General features: G+C 38.7%; 1 protein-coding gene across 1 annotated transcript; it reads right to left on the reverse strand.

The window, feature by feature from the left end:
• Positions 1–4010: 4010 nt before the first annotated feature.
• On the reverse strand, positions 4011–4741 carry LOC131686892 (mitochondrial import inner membrane translocase subunit Tim23-like). The gene is made up of 3 exons (XM_058970897.1): positions 4605–4741; positions 4330–4540; positions 4011–4269 (listed from the first exon to the last, which is right to left on the reverse strand). The coding sequence occupies exons 1-3, from the start codon at positions 4672–4674 to the stop codon at positions 4011–4013; spliced, it is 540 nt and encodes a 179-aa protein (XP_058826880.1). The 5' UTR covers positions 4675–4741.
• Between the last annotated feature and the right edge of the window lie 13110 nt (positions 4742–17851).

The following is a 17851-nucleotide window of genomic DNA, read 5'->3' on the forward strand; positions in this document are numbered from 1 at the left end:
AACAGTCAAAATTATGAATCTAAAACTGAACGCTACCAGAACGTTTAGGTCGTTAACTGACTCGAAAAATATCTTTTCCAATCTATCGAGCCTGAGTGTGTGCTAAATACTCTATTCAAAACACAGTTCGAAACGTGTTTCGAATGAAGTAACAAAAAGAACGGCTGTGTACAGCAGTTTTAAAGTACGAAACAAAACTGTTCGTAATATTAAATCAAATCCCGTTGTAACCCGTCAGGGTAACAATTTAGCACTGGGTGGAAATATAGCATTTTTTTGGGTATACGCTCCGTAGAGTGTATTTGTTGACATATAAAATTATGCTCACCGCTGTTCGGTACCGTTCACTTTTTCTTGTAAATTTTGTTCATTTTCGCGATTGTGAACGATTTTGTTAGTTCAGATATGTGTAGTAATTTTTGTTAAACATTTGTATATACGTAACATAGGGTTTAGTTAAGCCACCGCTCTCCTCTTGCTGCAATAAGTGTGCTGGTAATGCTACACATAGCGATGACAGCTATGCGGCGGTGCGTTTTTTGGTGTTAGTTTTGGTGAAATGCAGAAGGGCCATCGTAAAAGATCAGATAGTGACAGACCACGGACAAATACAGACGTCCCCGTTACACCAAGTCGGGATAGTTTCCAGCCACAATAGCTATAGTGCGAAGTGCGCGTGTGTGATGGAAAGTTATCCGTCGTAAAGTATCGGCCCGTGGTTTGGACGCTCGTTTACTTTGTGGTGCTGGATCGCCGTCAGGGGAAGCTAATCATCAAAGAGTTTTCGCTTCCCCGGCTAACCGCAAAGGATCCAGACGCACCAATCCGCCCTCGCTGGGAAGGATAAACCGAACGAGCCTTGCTCTCCTTCTCAGCTAATAGCCAAGGCGAAGCTGGGTGGACAATGGCTTCCCCTGGAAAGAACACTGCGGTGTCTTCCGGAATTCTTTGCTGTGATTCGTCACCACTGTCGCTAGGGAGGTTCCGACAAAGGAGCAAAGCTCACCTCACTAGCTAATTGTTAAGGACCGCTGCCGGACCAGCAAACGACAAAAGGAGAACGCGGCCGTTGTTGTCCGGCTGGTCAGACGAAACCGTCCCGCCAACAGCAGCAGTTTACCGAGTAGCGTGCAGCGCACAGTGCAGCAAAGGAAAATTGGAGGAAAAAAAGTTGGTAAATTTAGTTTATTTTTTTACTTTTTTTGTTGTGTTACGAAAATCCGACATTCCTGTAGGAGCACCAAGGCCGCCCTGAAAAGAAGGGTCCGCCGGGCAAACAAGAATCCGAGTAGTGGGCAAACCTCTACTTACAATGTGATTGTTTCCGTTCCAGTTCCACTTCTAAACTCCTATATTGAACGCTAAGCTACTGAATACACTCTAAGGAACCCGATTGATATAAAATACTAATGTTTGCAAACCTGTTTTGACGGTAAAAACCAATCAGTACTTGGTTAGATCCCAAGTAACAATTTTAGTTTTATTAAAAGCTATAAGCGGTTTTCGAGATTTTTTTTTTTTTGCAAAATAAGCAAACTTTCAACTCTATGAAAACCTCCTAATCACCGCTATAAGATAACATTCAAACTAGTTGGCCCAATTTACATTAAGTTTTTAAAGCATGTTTAAGAATGCATAAAAAACTGTTATAAAACTCTTCTGAAGCAGCACACATATTCTGGGAAAGGTTTTTAAAACCACTTTAAGGACAGTATTAAATTTGTTTAGAATCATTGATCCCGTTTTAAATAAGCTATAAATCTTTTCTTATTTATCGTTGCTTTTGAAGGCAGCAATGTAAACAAATAATTTAAACATCGTCTTTGTTTCGTGACAGAAAGAAAAAAGTGTGCGTGTAATTTTAATAATCAGGTTAGTGAAATCTAATATTGAATTTGTGAATTTTAAATCTTTCTCAGTCATGAAGAACGTGCGGTTCAAATTTTATCGTGAATGTAGCAATAAAATTTAGAATCGCATACCGTCGCACAGTGGGGCGAAACTAAAAAAAGACGGTCAAAGGTTTTTCCCGAGTTTCACAGATATTTTCATGCTTCGATGTCTTCAGAAAAGTTTCCCAGGACTACATCCCACATCTTTTAGGATAATCACCTTAATTTTTCTTAAGGTGCAAGTGTCACATAAAAATTTTTTTTTAGCTCGAAAACCAAAAATTTTTGATCGTTTAATATTTGAGCGACGAATGATGAAAACGGACACGTGGCGCCTCTATTTGTAAACCACCCGAATTTGAATGTGTCACTCAGGTGCGAGTGTGTGCATATTCCAAAGTTGCCGACCATCCATAGCGTATACCGCTTATTGTACCGTCTGCACAGTACAGTCAACATGTTGCTCATTTGGCAAGTGAGCATCGACTGATACAAAACTCGACTTGAAATAGGCTTGCTAATTTTGCATTCTCCCCGTCATTTTCGAAGGATTTTTTAAAAATCCGTTTTTACTTTATTTATAGTAGTCGTACATTTTCCAAAATTGAATTCAAAGCACCTACACATATTTTCGACCAAATAGTGCAAAAATATTCAACAGAACGAAAAATTTTCTCACTAAAAAAACTGGGAAAGTTTGTAGTATTGAAAGGTTAGAATTCTTATTAAACGATTAATTCGACGATTCAGGAAATTTAAAATGTCGATGTGGACGCACAACTTTAAGTGATCTTTCTTCCGTCATTTGTGCTACATTTAATAATAGTTTATAAAAGTTTTCCTCAAGTATACGAATATTGGAACATCGACCCCATATACGTAGAAATTAGCATAGGACCTACGACGCTACATTGCGGTACTTTAAGAAGATTGCCGAGAGAGCTAGATACAAAATCGTTGAAAATTGTTTTCTGAGTTCTATCACAGAAATAGGTTTTAAATCTCACTCCTTTCGATAACAAATCGCTCTAAAGTTTGCAACAGAAAATATCTCGAAATTGCCTCTTTAGCCTCGATTTTCACTTACTATTTCGAAAAAAATAGATTCAAAGCTGTTTCCCAAGGGTGTCCTTCTCGGTATCCCGATTGCACAGGAAATAGCGAATTATAACTATTTATATAACTCGTCAGCTGGCCCTTAGCAAAAAAGGAAAAACGCCAAAACCAGTGGCCGAAACGTCGGGCAATATAAAACAGCCATTCTAATTTCTAGACCGTGAAAGCCGAAAATCCACAAAAACCCAACCGGTCGTTTTCTACATTCCAAAGCTAGTAAATACTTTTGACCGTCTTTTTGGGTTTGACGCCACTGTTAGAGGCACCGATCCAGCTTGTATAGCTGGCTATTGATTAATCCTTTCTGCGCGAACAAAAGACTGAGGTATGTTACCTCGAGATAAAGGCACAAATCAAAACCGAGACAAACACTTTGTCAATAATCAAACACCACACAGAAACTAAAACACAACCGAACTGTCTGAGAGTAACTATACGAATGAACTGTATTTATATTTCTGGGATATAAAGCCACCGAATTTATCATCATGATTACGTAGTATGGACGAAAAGTTATGACAAAGCGTAATGTCATAGATCAAAGAAAGGTTTTTCCTATTTTTCATCTTGAATTGTTGGTAGAGTTCGCGTATACGAGCGATAGCAACGAAGGGCATTAGAAAGTATTAATAACCTAACGCACGGGATTGTTATTAATTGTGGACCTTGAAATTGGATTCATTAATGCAGACTTTCAGTTCCAATTGGCCCGTGATCATCGACAAAAATCACATTAAATTCGTATTGGAGCTGATCTCTGATCATCTGTTCAAGTTTATGGCAGTGCAAGTGTTTCCACGCCTAGATTCGTCGAATTTACTTTAGATCTGCTAATAACGGTTGACCGCAATAATTTAAATTCTCAAATTTCTTGAAATGACTACTGATCAGGTGTACCACTTGAGTGTTAGATGTTAGATTAAGTGCATTGTCATTGGGTTTTTAAAATGCCGAAATTAACAAAGCAAAATTACATATATTTTGAATCCACTAACAGCAATTCTAATGTCTGTATGTGCTCATCAAGCCATGCAATGATCCAAACGTTAAGCCGAATAAACCACCGCTTAAGATTTTTTTCATCCCAGCAGATGCTCGGAAGAGCAAACCAGTAGTTCCTCCTGCGGCCGCACAGTTCCAAAAGTCATTTTTCCCACTGCAAAAAAGTTGAATCAGAACTCCCAGAGTGCAATACATCATAGCCATGGATCCCAGCGAACTTGACGCGTACTTTCCTCGCTTCAGAGCATGGTTGAATATTCTATTATAGAAAACGATTAATATATTTACGAGCACAGCTTTCAACAGCCACTGTACTCACTGTGTACGTCGGATCAACCTCGAACAGTTCGATGTCACTATTACACCTTCCATAAATCCGAATGTTCCACCGACCACATGTCCGGCGATGAAGGCTGCTCCAATTTCCGGAAAAACCTTTTCCATGCGGCTCCGCCTCGACGAAGATTGTTGATAATCCTTGTCGTCCTTGTGATGCGGCACAAAGCGTTTAAATTTCTCCCGTAGTAAGGCTTTCGAGAATGAAAAAACTGTAGGTAACTTCTTATCAGGATAATTTTAAACAATGTGACTTACTTTTGAAAGGGATGTAAGTCGAAGGTTTGAAATGTTCTTGTATGTTTTCCGGCATAGCGAATAGTTGCATTATTTTACGTTGGATTTGGACATTGTTTAATGATGAGGTAAAATTTAGATTTCAATAAAATTGAATATTTGACCAAAACTAAACGATGCACTTCAAATGACAGGCAGTTTTGATCTAGTAATCTCTTTGGACGCACAACACCCGTATGAAATCAAACCATGCTCCTTTGCCTCTAATTTAGGTTTTACACCAACCGACATAACCCCACAGATTAGCCGGATGAACTTCATTTGACAATTCTCGGTGGTTTGTTTACATGGTAGTTACATGAGTGCGAATGCAACAGATGAAAATCCGTTGCACTCGAACGCACGAAACTGAAGAAGTAAACAAACAACCAAGAACTGTCACACTTTATTCATCATGAGTTCATTCGTGTCGTCATATTGTAGAACGCAAGGCTGATTTCGATTTCAGATCAGAGTTGCTCTAGGTTTTTTTTATAGATTTGATAGACATTAGAGTGACTCGAATCTAAAACCGAAATCAGCATAAGATATTCTTCATAGCGCATCTAGTTGTCCTTATTTTTGTTAAGTCAATGTAAACATTACTAGTGAACTGTCAAAAATGAACACTCGAGTTCATTTGAGACATCACCGTATTAGGTTCTTTACTGACGCAGTTAACCTCACTTTTCTTGACAGTTCACTAGTACTGTTCACATGGACTTAGAAAAAAAATGTACACGATTAGATCCGCTCGAAGCAAATCGTGTGGAAGATTTTGAAGTCCATGTAAACAGTACAAGCGAACTGTCAAAAATGAACTCACGAGCTTATTTGTGACGTTAGCGTAAAGTATTCAATTGAATACTTTACGCTGACACAAATGAACTCGTATGTTTATTTTTGACAGTTTGCTTGTACTGTTTACATGGGCTTAGAAAAATTTTATGGGCTTTGTTTGGAGCGAATCTAGTGTCGTCCACAAAATCTTTCGAAGCCTAGCGAACTGTCAAGAAAAGAAAGGTTAACTATGTCAGTAAATAATCTAATTATCAAACGAAGTTTATCCAGCTCATTTTGTTCGGTTATGATAGGTTGATGTAAAACCTATTTCAATCATTAAACAGTTCTTACTCATTTTTGAGTAACGAAATAGAAAAACAATTTTGAAATTGGTACCCAACATTCAAAAGTCCAGAAAAATAAATTGGTACGCATATTCTAAATAAGTGTCACACTTCAGAGAAATTGAAAATGTTAAACATTTGTCACATAATCCACTTGCAAAGTGACAATGCTGCTTTCCATAAAACTGTCTGTTTACCATTCTTCCCCATGAAATTGTATTACACTAACACGCTCATATGCATATTTTAGGTAACCTTTCAAGCGTAATGTTTGTAGCTTGAACGTAGCGATAAGACAACAAACAGTTTATCTTCTCACCGTTTTATCCCACCGTCAGAGGGTGTACTACATGTAAGATGGGAAAAAATATTATCTGCTCAAGATTATTAATCTGATGAATATCAAATGTGAGTGAAAAGATTTACCAACAAGGAGCGACTTCATAGCAATAAATTTTCCGCCGGCACACCTATTCTTGTACGTTACTCCATCCTCCAGCAGAGCGAGTACCAGTAATAACAATATACCAATCTTGTCTTATTCCATCTCGTCGTATTTTTTCGTTCCATTCCAGTATGAACTTCGCGAAGGCTTGTAGTTGAGGGGGGAGGCCAAGGCTAATAAATAAATAAAAATAGCATCCAATTTGCATACGAAAAAGGAACCGTATAGTAAACTCACGTTTGAAGAGGTGTTCCGCATCGCTATTGTCAAGGATTGAACAGCTCACGTGATAAGGATAATGAAGAAGGATGAAACTTGCCTGCTGTGGAACCCGACAGATTGTTGTAAGTATATTTATGCTCTCGGAAGATTTCTCCCGATTCGCGATCCTTGCCTTTGCTATGCTATCCTATCCTAGCGATGGGTTCCCGCCTAATGTATGCATAAACATATTGTCGAACATAAAAGGAAACGTCGCGATTTACGCGTGTATGTACCTACGTAAGTTCGTGGGTGGGAAAAATCATGGTGCCGTTTTCCAACCAGAACCATAGCGGCCGCTGTCAGAATCGGAGGCGCACCAAGGGTCGTAATCAAATGATACCCGGTGCTTGTGAGTTCTAGATTGAGTACTTCTGGTTGAAATCACAGCGCTAACGAAGCATGGGACACGGATGGTAGGTGGGCGTTCAGGATTTGCTGGAATTATATGGCACTTGGGTGTTTAGCTGACGAGGCTCGTATACAGATAATAAAAATTAGCATAAGAATAAAATTTTATCATTTCGCGAATGGCAGATTTTGGGATGAGTGTTTGTTCAAAATGCCGGAAAAAACAATCTCCAAGTGCTTGGAATAATTGGATTTATGCGTGAAAGCAGGTTATGGGCTCGAAATAGCTGTGCATCATTTTGATGGCTCATTTCCTGTGGGTTGTTGGCAATCTGGCAGCAGAAGCGGTGTCTTAATTTAATTCGTGAACTAGAGTCGTACTCGGAAAGTCCCGGGATATAAAAGTAACCCCTGTTTTTACACTTGAACCCCGAAATAGCTTAAAAATAAAAAAGTATCGTAATTGACCTGATTTGACCGAGTACCCATAAAAATGTAGATATAACAGAAAAAAATATTTTGTAATTTTAAGTTTTTTTATGCACGTATTTGGAGCATGAATATAAATGTAATTTTAAGGCCCACCACAAATCCACACGACTTGACGTGCTTTCTTCAACGAATTTTATTATAATTTTACACGTGGATTTAAAATTACAGTTTCTTTAAATGGAAAACCAAAACACTTCAATGTATCTTTATTTGTAAATTTTTGATTCAATCTTTGTATGTTTAAATTCGTATTGATTTACATGTCGTTTAAATTTCATTATTTTTTGGTGTGTAGCGGTTGAAATTCTGAGTTATTCGATGAACTTTACTGCCGTTCTACGCATAATTGTCCCATGATAATTTTGATCATTCTTACTTTTTTCAATCAAACAGTCCTTTTTGAAGTATATTTTTAGAAAATACATCCAAACCATACAGTTTGTTCGAAGACTCCGTGAAAAAAATATTAAATCTGTTTGTCCCATTGTTGAAATTTTACGCATATTTGTCCCACTAACAAAAAGCCCAAAAAGTATTCAATAAATAAATAATTACGCAGCGTTTAGTTAAAAAGTACATTTCGCTAGATGTCGGGTACTGGATGTATAAATGTTCATAAAAAAAAGAGATGACTGTGGTACTAATAATTACAGCAGTCAGATCAATCCTGTAAAGCTCTGCATCACTATGGTCGCTTGCATAACATGGCGAACGCATCTATTTCCGATTTAAATGAAGCAAAAAATCTCCCGAGTAATAAGAAAACTCTCGACATACACTTTTGTAAAAAAATTGTAATGAACATCGTTTGCATAGATCGTGGTGGGACTGATATGCGTAGAATTTTCCGGTTTCTGTGAGATTTCTCGGCATAACAGTCCCACTTAACATTTTTCATAAAATCTAACGTTTATTGAATTTTTGTAATGAAAAATTCAACTGGTTATATTAGAAACGATTGCTATGAACATTAATCTGGACAATAAAGCATTATTTGTTGCACCGCTACTCTCCAGATTGCTAATACAATTTTCATCTTTAATCGCGTTTTCCTCAGTTGCTTGTTTTGCAACATGGGACAATTGGGCGTAGAACGGCAGAATTAGTGCTTTGTTTAGTGTTTTATGGTAACCTATCAGAGCAAAAATAAATTATTTTTAGTCAAATTCCCTGTTTAAATACCCGTTGTATCCCCCACAGAAATACTGTTCAGTATCTACCTGGCGATTAAGTTTATACTTATACTAATTCCATTTCACGACAGTAGACACCAGTATTTGCCCCCAACAAGGAACCGTCTGAACTTCATTACATTTGACTTAAACAACGTAGTGACGTCTTTTTCTGTCCGGAAATAGGATTTTACATGTAATGATATGTCAAATTAAATATTGTGACTCTGATGTAAAACTCAGACTGAATGACCTATAGGAAAAGCTGAACAACTCACATTTTTACACGTTAATAAATGTAAATTTATGTGAAATGGGACGCTCGTTTTACGTGCATCTGACAAGACATAAAGTTACAAGATTGTGTGTGTAGTGAACAACGTATTCTTCAAGTTGACACTTCATATTACCAGACTGCCACCCATCGCAGGGAGCAATTTTCACATTGAAGGTTTTGAAAGGACAATTATTCGTGACTGTAAAGTCACTGGAAGCAAGTAACTACTCAACTACACGCGCCAATCTAATCCCGGCCCGAAGGTAGATTTCGACTATTTTACCGACAACCAAGGTCCATCAAGAAAATTTCCATTCTGGGAAGATACTTGATAGAATCGGGAATTGAACTCAATAGCTGCCATTTCCGATAATTCTCTGTAAGACTCCTCCCACCTGACCAATACATCGGTACCACCACCTTCTGAGGTAAGAAGTGACGAGCCTAGTAGCAGTGCAGAGTCCGGTCAAGATATATCATCCATCGACTATGCCTTCTCCACATGTTTTCGGCAGTTGAAAATCTCCAGGGTCTACAGGATGAGCTTCAGCAGTAGAATGTTCTGGAGGTCTGGGAGGAAAAGCTCTGTCAGAATGTCTTTCGTCGGAATTCGATCATCAAGCACTTTTTCGGATTTACACACACGCAGTTCTTGCTACACCACCCTAAGCGAAAGTTTTATGGTGAGATCGTCTGTGCAGAAACGGCGAGAAGTTTTCAATACTAAACACACGTCATTGACGTAAAGCAGTAACCTCAACGGTCCCAAGTAGCTTCCCGGTGCTATACCTGGCAATCTCCAATGACAACCATTATCTCTCGATCTGAAAGCTAGGATCGAAACAGCTGCAAAACCTATCGTTGTTTCCAAATTTATCCATTTTAACGATTGTTATATGAAAACTGTCGAATAGATTGGTGTAAATAATATCAGTTTGACGCGACTGTTATGTAGGATGCTTAACTCGACAGGTTAAATGCTGTTAAGCGTGAAGTCATGTTAATCGTCTATTAGGTACTTTTTATTTCAATTATTTGCCACTGTTCAATGCATTTCCTTACCTGAGCCGTGGATCTTTTTATATTAACAATGTGTAAATAAAAATAAATCGAATTTTATTGTATATCCACCTGATCTTGTGTACACGATTTGTAACTTGGCATGAAGATCTTATTTATTGTTGGAAATCCATTTATTGCATTGCCTGTTGTTGCTTGGAGATTGGGTCTGTTTTCTCTTGATTTATCGTTTTCGTTCATGCTATCCTCGCTGTTAATGTTGTATGGGTTTTCAGGATTACCTGGTTTGAGGTGTTTGTGGGACCTACGGGTCAAGATCGTGTATCCGTGTTCTTTGTCATTTACATGTGGCAGTGGCATTTGATTGGGAACTGGTAGGTGCATCACAATGATCGGACACGCTGTGCGTAGATTCGTTGGTGCCTGAGCTGCAACTCCGGTTGTTTGTGATTTAGTTGATGTTGATGAGGGCTGTGTGTTGGGTTTGCTTGAAGTTGATATTGTTTCATTAGAGTGTTGTGTACATGGTTTCTCGCAGTGTGTCTTTTTGTTACAAAACTGGCACGTAGGGGTCTGTCCTTCATATGTGCACAGCGTGATTTGAGATTTGGTTACGGTTATTTTGTAGTTCAGGTATGAAGGAATAGGGTCCGTCCGCATTCTCAAGACACGAACACCGTGGCAAATACCTATGAATTTTTTTTCTATGTTTCAAACTTATAGGATCCCACCATTACGTATTCCGACATGACGGTTGCAATGAATTTATTGGTAGTACCCGAGTATAGATCGTGCAGACGCTTATCAATCCTATCATTATCAATATAAACAGGATCATGATTCTAACGTTGCCATGCTCAACGACGTTGCTTTTCGCACTGGCACGTTACATGTAGACACTGTAGGTAGAAAGTTCGCTTGATTCGCTGCACTGTTAACAAGAAGAGCGACTAGGTACTGGTATTGACCTTGAAGTGATTCCAGCTCGAGTGAGCGCTCAATGAAGTTATTCCACGATAGTTGTTGATGTTTCGCTATTTGGCTTTTTATGGAATACATTTTCAGAAAAACGAAAAATGCCACTAGCAAGAGAACTTAGTAAGAAACAGAATCACCAAAATGTTTATGTGTCTTCTTGGAGATACCAAAGGGAATTCTTTGGGATTGAAAGGCGATTTAAACCTAGAAGAAGCGCTGGAAATCATCGTTTCATCGATTTAGATAGCGAGCAGAGTTTAATCCACAACTGGAATCGGTTTGATTTGTTTGAATGTCAGATTTACTTGACAAAGGACTATAGCTCATTTATATGCTACGTACATACGAATGCCTCTTTCTGTTTTCAATTTCCATGTAAGAAAAGGAAGTTCAAAAGAGAAATAACGAGGTACTCTTGAGAGATTAAAAAAAAAACCATCGGAAGGTACAACTGGAAGGTTCAAGTGTATTAAGTTTTGTTTGTCGTACTCCGAGTGAGTGAGTGAATGAGGAGCCGGGCATAGCGTAGTTGGTAAATTGATTGCCTTGTACGCAGCTCACGTGGGTTCGTTCCCACACCCCGCACATAGGGTTTGAGATTTTTACAAAAGAGATTTCTCTAACCCGAAAAGAGGCGAATGACCCTAAGATTGAAACCTCTATAATCAAAATTAAAAAAAAAAAAACCTGTTTTAATCCACCTATAGGTGCAATTGTGCCTTTCTCATTTCTCCAAACTATGATTTAATAACTGGTTCGTACAATATAACATTATGGAAATGTCTTTCATTCTTATTACACTTGGTAAGTATATATAAGAGCACCTTTTTGCATTCATCGAGGTATCGGTTTGAATCGGAGTTTTCTATGTGATCGCACTCCACAACCCGTAACTCCGGAGCTGGAAGTCGGATGGAGATGGAATTTAATATCAGTTTCCGGGGACGCAACACCTTTCATTTGAGACTAAGTTGATCAAATCGTTCTAGCCATTTTCGAAAAACCAATATAACCGTTATTCTGAATTTGGATGCTTCCGGATCCGTCGATGTTGGCCAGTGTGGCCAAAGAGACTTTGAATGACTGTTGGTGACCTAGATCTACAAATTCAACAGTTGTGTTTATATTTTGGAAAAAAATCACCTCACCAATTAATCGCAGAATTCGTTAGAATCGGGATTTGCTGCGTGATCGTACGTATCACCCTGTAATTCAGGAACCAGAACTCGGATCCACACAAAATTCAACAGCAGCTGATGGACCTTTCATTTAAAATCAAGTTTGTCAAAATCGGTTCAGAAAATTCCGAGAAACCGATGTGGACAAATCAACAAATTTTGTTTTGTAACCATACTCTTCAACTCGTAATCCGGAACAAGATGTCGGTTGAAAATGAAATTCAATAGCAACCTATGGGAATATTATACCTTTCATTTGAATCTTAGTTTGTAAAAATCGGTTCAGCCATCTCCAAGAAACCGATGTGGACATTTTGTTAGCAAATCCGCACATACACACATACATACATACATACATACATACATATATACATACATACATACATACATACATACATACATATACATATACATACACACATACATACACACAGATATTTTGCGATCTCGGCGAACTGAGTCGAATGTTATATGAGACTCGGCCCTCCGGGCCTCGGTTAGAAAATCGGTTTTTGAAGCAAACCTTTCTATATGAGAAAGGCAAAAGAATAATATTTAATTAGCTTAATAACCATGAGTTCAATGTTATCTTCATGTGATTATAATTTAGAAAGGTTGGTGGAATGGGTTTGAACGTGTAGGGAATGGGGGGTTAGTAGAGTGGGAGTGGAGGATGCGTCAGAAATCCTTCATCTTATTTCGGTATACGGGATGGATGAAGGAAATGCGGGCGTGAGGGTGGTCCAAGGGGAGGGGAGTGATGAAGGAGGTAGGTGTAAGGGCAAGACGGGGGGGGGGGGGGGGGGCGGCGACGCAATACTCAACTGCATATTTTGCCTTCCATTTGAGACTTGGTTTGAGAAAATCGGTTCAGTCATTGCCGAAGAACCGATTTGACTTTAATTGTGGAATATGCCCGGAATTCCGGACTTCCGGAATCGTCGGCAGTGGACAATATATTCAAAGAATGTTTGATTGGCAATCAGTGATCTAGGTCTGCGATTAGAAGTTATTTGGTGACCATTTCAATAGTTTTTAGCCTCTGAGGTATTACGATTGTACCGATTTATATGGGAAATTCCAGTGTATCCTTACTAACACCGCTGTAACTCCGGAAGCAAGAGTCAGAACCGAATGAAATTCAGCAGCAGTCAATGGCATTACTGTATCTTTCATTTGAAATCAAGTTTGTAAAAATCGGTAGAGAATTCGTTGGGGAATGGGTGTGATATTAGCTTAGGAACTTGGCGAGTTCCCCGGGGGCGTCATGAACCGTCATAGGTGGCCAATGTGGTCAAAGCTGCTTTAATTGATCATTAGCGATCCAGACCCGCAAACTAGAGTAATGTTACATCATTTTTAATATGTTTTACATCATTTGAACATCATGGTGGTACCAGTTTATATGGGAATTTGCTGTGTGACCGCACTCTTCAACCCGTAACTCCGGAACCGGAAATCGGATCAACTAAAAATTCAATAGCAGCTTATGGGAGCGTTATACCTTTCAGATGAAACTAAGTTTGCGAAAATCGGTTCAGCCATCTCTGAGAAAATTGTGTGAGTTTAAATGACACACACACACATACACACACACACACACACACATACATACACACACAGACATTTGCCGATCTCGACGAACTGAATCGAATGGTGTATGACACTCGGCCCTCCGGGCCTCGGTTAAAAAGTCGATTTTTACAGTGATTGCATAGCCTTTCTTTATATGAGAAAGGCAAAAAGTACTCCGAGTGAGGACGAGGATACATTGCAGTTATGGTTGTGGTAACTGTAATCTGGAGCAGAGTGAATAAAGCGAAGACTCAATAAATAGAAACATATTAGGCTTACAGAAGAAAAACTAGGACAAATCAAGCGTTTTCCTCGGCTACCCAGGGCACCAGGATAGTTAATGAAAAACCAGGACATGTCCTGGGAAACCAGGACGTAAGGTCACCCTATCTTTATTGAAAGATAAATACCACTAACCCAAGGCAATCAAGAGATATTGCAATCCGAGAACATCCCAGGTTGATCAGGAAAATGAAAAGTACAACCCCATCAGCTGCTATTGAATTTTATGTCGATCTGAATTCCGGTTCCGGAGTTTAGCTTCCCGTTTGATGTCGCTAGTCTTGTACCTAAGAGAAAAGACGTCACCAACATGAACTACGTCTCTTTTAAAATTGGCCTTGATCCAGCTCTCAAGCAGAAGGCCCCAAGCGCTGCGCGTTGGCCCGCCGGTTTGATCTTTAGAGAGTTTGTGGAGCTTCCAAAAAACACGTTTATTTTCGCCCAAGAACAACCAGCAATGCAGGAACAACCGATCGCGATAGCAGTATTTCCATCTTTTTTTCAGAATGTGTCAGAATCATATAGGAATCTCCTCTGGATTTGCTTATTCCTGTCGAAGCAATATTTACTAACACAATACAATTGTTATTGCTTTACCAATCGATGGTTACAAGTAGGCTGATGCAACATGGTTTGATTTAAAAGTTTAATATATACAATTTCCGTAATCAAGATTCAAACAAGTATTTATCTAAAAGATCCCGTAAGTAGCGTAAGTCCTGGGGTCCAGCACGGCTCTCGACGACCCTGTGTGTGCTATGGAAAAGGTTACATTCCAAATTGCACATATTTTGTCGTATGTAATTTTAAATGATTTGATTTGATGACACTGTAGGGGAACACGTATCCGCCGGTTGATGCCAATCAAGCTAACACTTCTTAAGACTAAGCAAACTGTTGTTTGTTTAGTGATTATTTGACTAACTAGGAAACTAAAGCACTGGATATTTGATGCGCGTGGGGAATATGCATAGTCTAGCGAATGATGACTTTTGAATTATGTATGAGGGTTGAGCATTAACAATTCGCAAGAAGAATTAAAACCCAATTTTCGGTAGTCATATTAGCACGAAGAACAAATGTTTTATTGTCATATTCATTGGTTTACCTAATTTTAGTTCATTAAATCATCAATAAATTATATTAATTGTGCTTATTGAATTAAGTACTTGCAAATGCTTTGGAGTAGCACATGCACTATATTACTGTCCCCTTAACCATATTTCCTCATGTAGCTTGATTATTAACACATAAAGTGAAAAGTTAGTTTCTTTCCGCAGCTAGCGAAAAAACCGCGCACATGTCATCGGTTGTATATCCGACATACCAAGTTAGTCGTTTGGAGCAATGCAGAACTTTGGCGATGGCTACATTCTATAATCCCGAAAGTATCGACGAAGCCTTGATTCAGGAGAATGGATGTGGGTCGAGATTTCATTCGTGTAATGTCCCAGCTTATGCCAAACCACTATACGTTGGATGCACATTTGCGACGTATTGGACTTGCAGAGAGTAGTCCGTGTGCTTGTGACGAAGGTTATCACGACATTGATCACGTTATATGGGAGTGCGCCGGGTATTGTGGTGTTAAAGTTAAAGGATTTTCTCTGGGCCCGGGATATTCTGACATGTCGCGAACTTTCCTATATATCCCTCATCAACCTTTTTATTAAAACAATATATATCGTAGTCAAGCCCCTCTCTTCTATCTATCGCTCTCAGAAGCCTGCCCTCGTGGAGCCGACCTGTAACAGATTGCAATCATGTGACCACTTATGCCCTCACCACTAAGCCGGCACTATCTGAATTCAAAACCAGCGTGACCTTACAGTCTGACCACGTTTGGAGGATTTCTTGCGGGGTACTTTTCGGACCCGTCAACCCGGTTCATGATGTCAAGGCCATCCGAGGTTGCAATTAATGTCGCTGATCCTTCTTTTGGTCGAATGTTGCACGTTTGAGTACCCTCCCCCTCTCGTCACTGTCGGCCTTATCTCCCCTGCCTCTGATACGATAGCTGCTATCGGTAGGTTACTTAGTATCTCGCCAAGCATAAAGCTCCGTTCGTGAAACGTGATTGTATTTTCCTGGTTCTAATATTTCTTGGTTAAAACTGAACTACTAGTTGTAAAAATAATATCTATTGTTGGCTCCCCTGCCCCACTTTCTCTTAATTAAAATCAACTTTTTGTAAATAGAACTGTATCTTTAGTTTTAAGATAGCTGTAAAATATTCAAAAAAACCTTTTTTCCTCTTGTATGTCCTTGTACTCCTAGTTTAAGATAGCTATAAAATTTTTCCTCTTAGATCTAACATTGAAAACTTTTTCAAAATTGTCATTTTCTAGTGATTTGTAATTTCCTTAGGTCTTTCAAATGTAAAAAATGGCACTTTCAAGCTAGCGCAAATGTGCCAATCAAGTAAACGAACTGAGTAAAAAACGTGTGAAATCTAACTATGAGTCAGCGAGCCGTAATTAATTTAGAATTTTAAAAAAATCGATTTTTTGTTTATTAGTCTAAAATGTGCTTTAGGATGTTAGAAATGATATCCCAAACATGGAAAATGGAAATTTTAACCACGTTTTTCTCGAAACCACTTTTTCGAGCTGGCCGGAAACGTAACTAGAACAAATAATTTTTGATCGTTTTGAAATTTTCATAGTATATTCAAAATTGATTTCTCCAGAGACTTATAGGATTTTTTTTAATGTTTAATTTTTTTATGAACGATTTTGTGTTGATTTTTATGACATTTTCGGTATTTTTTCACTCAAAAAATCAAAATATCGAAAAAAATTCTAAGTGCGTCACTCGGTATTGTTACAAAGATCCAGAAAAACTTAAGTTTTTGGTGCTAGATAAAAAAATACAGGAGAATTTATTTTCTTTTTTCTTCTTTTACCATATTCCGTAGTGAAAACTACGGAAGATAATTTCCCGGACCCCTTTCCAAACAAACGCGCATGTGAAAAGTGCTGCACAGCCGCCATCTTGTGGTGAAATAACTCGAAAAAATTATTTTTTTGTTATCCATTACTCCTGCTATAAATCCCAAGAACACGATTCACCTCATTATTGCGTCAAGAAAAAACAAATGCATGAAACATGAAACATGCAGATTTTCTCGTTCTCTACAGTGGTATAACCAATTAAAGACCCGGAAATCCAATCATCTTTACTATCATACTATCATTTTTGTGGTTGCTAAGAATCTTCATAGAATTGGTGTACTGCAGTCAGATATCTACACAATTTTGTCTTTGTAAATATGCGCTTAACTGCCGGATAATTGGTACTCAAAAAAACGAAATGCTTGACAGCAAAAAAAAATCCAGTACAATGTAACGCGACATTCATTGTTCGAATTCCGATCCTGGAGAAAAGTGATTAATTATTGACGCAACCACATTTCAGAATAATTACTTACCACCAATCAGTCTCTCACTCATTACACCGAACAACGCATAACAAGCAAGGTGAAAAACAAACATTCCCTGCAATCCATTCATTTCTTGATTAAAGCGCCGTAAAGAAAAATGGAAATTGCTTGCTCCGACCGTAGTATGCAGGTAACGGGTACAAAAAAAAAACAGAAGAGGTACGAGTGGAAAAGAAAAACACAAAAACCAGCAGCAGCACCTTTTTTCATTAACCAAAGAGGTTTACAACAAAAAGCTGCTCTGCACACGCCTCCCGAAGCAAAACAGAAGAAAAAGAACCGCGTCCGGACCTCAAGAAAAGAAGAATACGCAACAAGTCACCCATCGGCACAGTCGTTTTAGTACAGCATTGCCCGTAAAAATATAAACAAAGAACCAGTGGGAGTGGAGTGAGAGGAAATAAAGGGCATATCTTTGGCTGCATGAAAGAGAGCGACGATATATCCACATGGGTTTCCCCTCTCTCGGCAAACGAGAGATGAGATTGTACTTACACGGAGAGAGTGAGAATTGGTGTTCCATTTTAGGGGGTGGAGTTAAGCAAATGTATTATGTATTTCAACAATCTTGCCTATCTTTCGATGTCATTGGGCTTCGGCGACTAGTTAGTTAGGTCAATAGGATTGAG

The sequence above is a fragment of the Topomyia yanbarensis genome, chromosome 3 (assembly GCF_030247195.1).
Source record: "Topomyia yanbarensis strain Yona2022 chromosome 3, ASM3024719v1, whole genome shotgun sequence".
In the NCBI taxonomy this organism is placed as follows: Eukaryota; Metazoa; Arthropoda; class Insecta; order Diptera; family Culicidae; genus Topomyia; species Topomyia yanbarensis.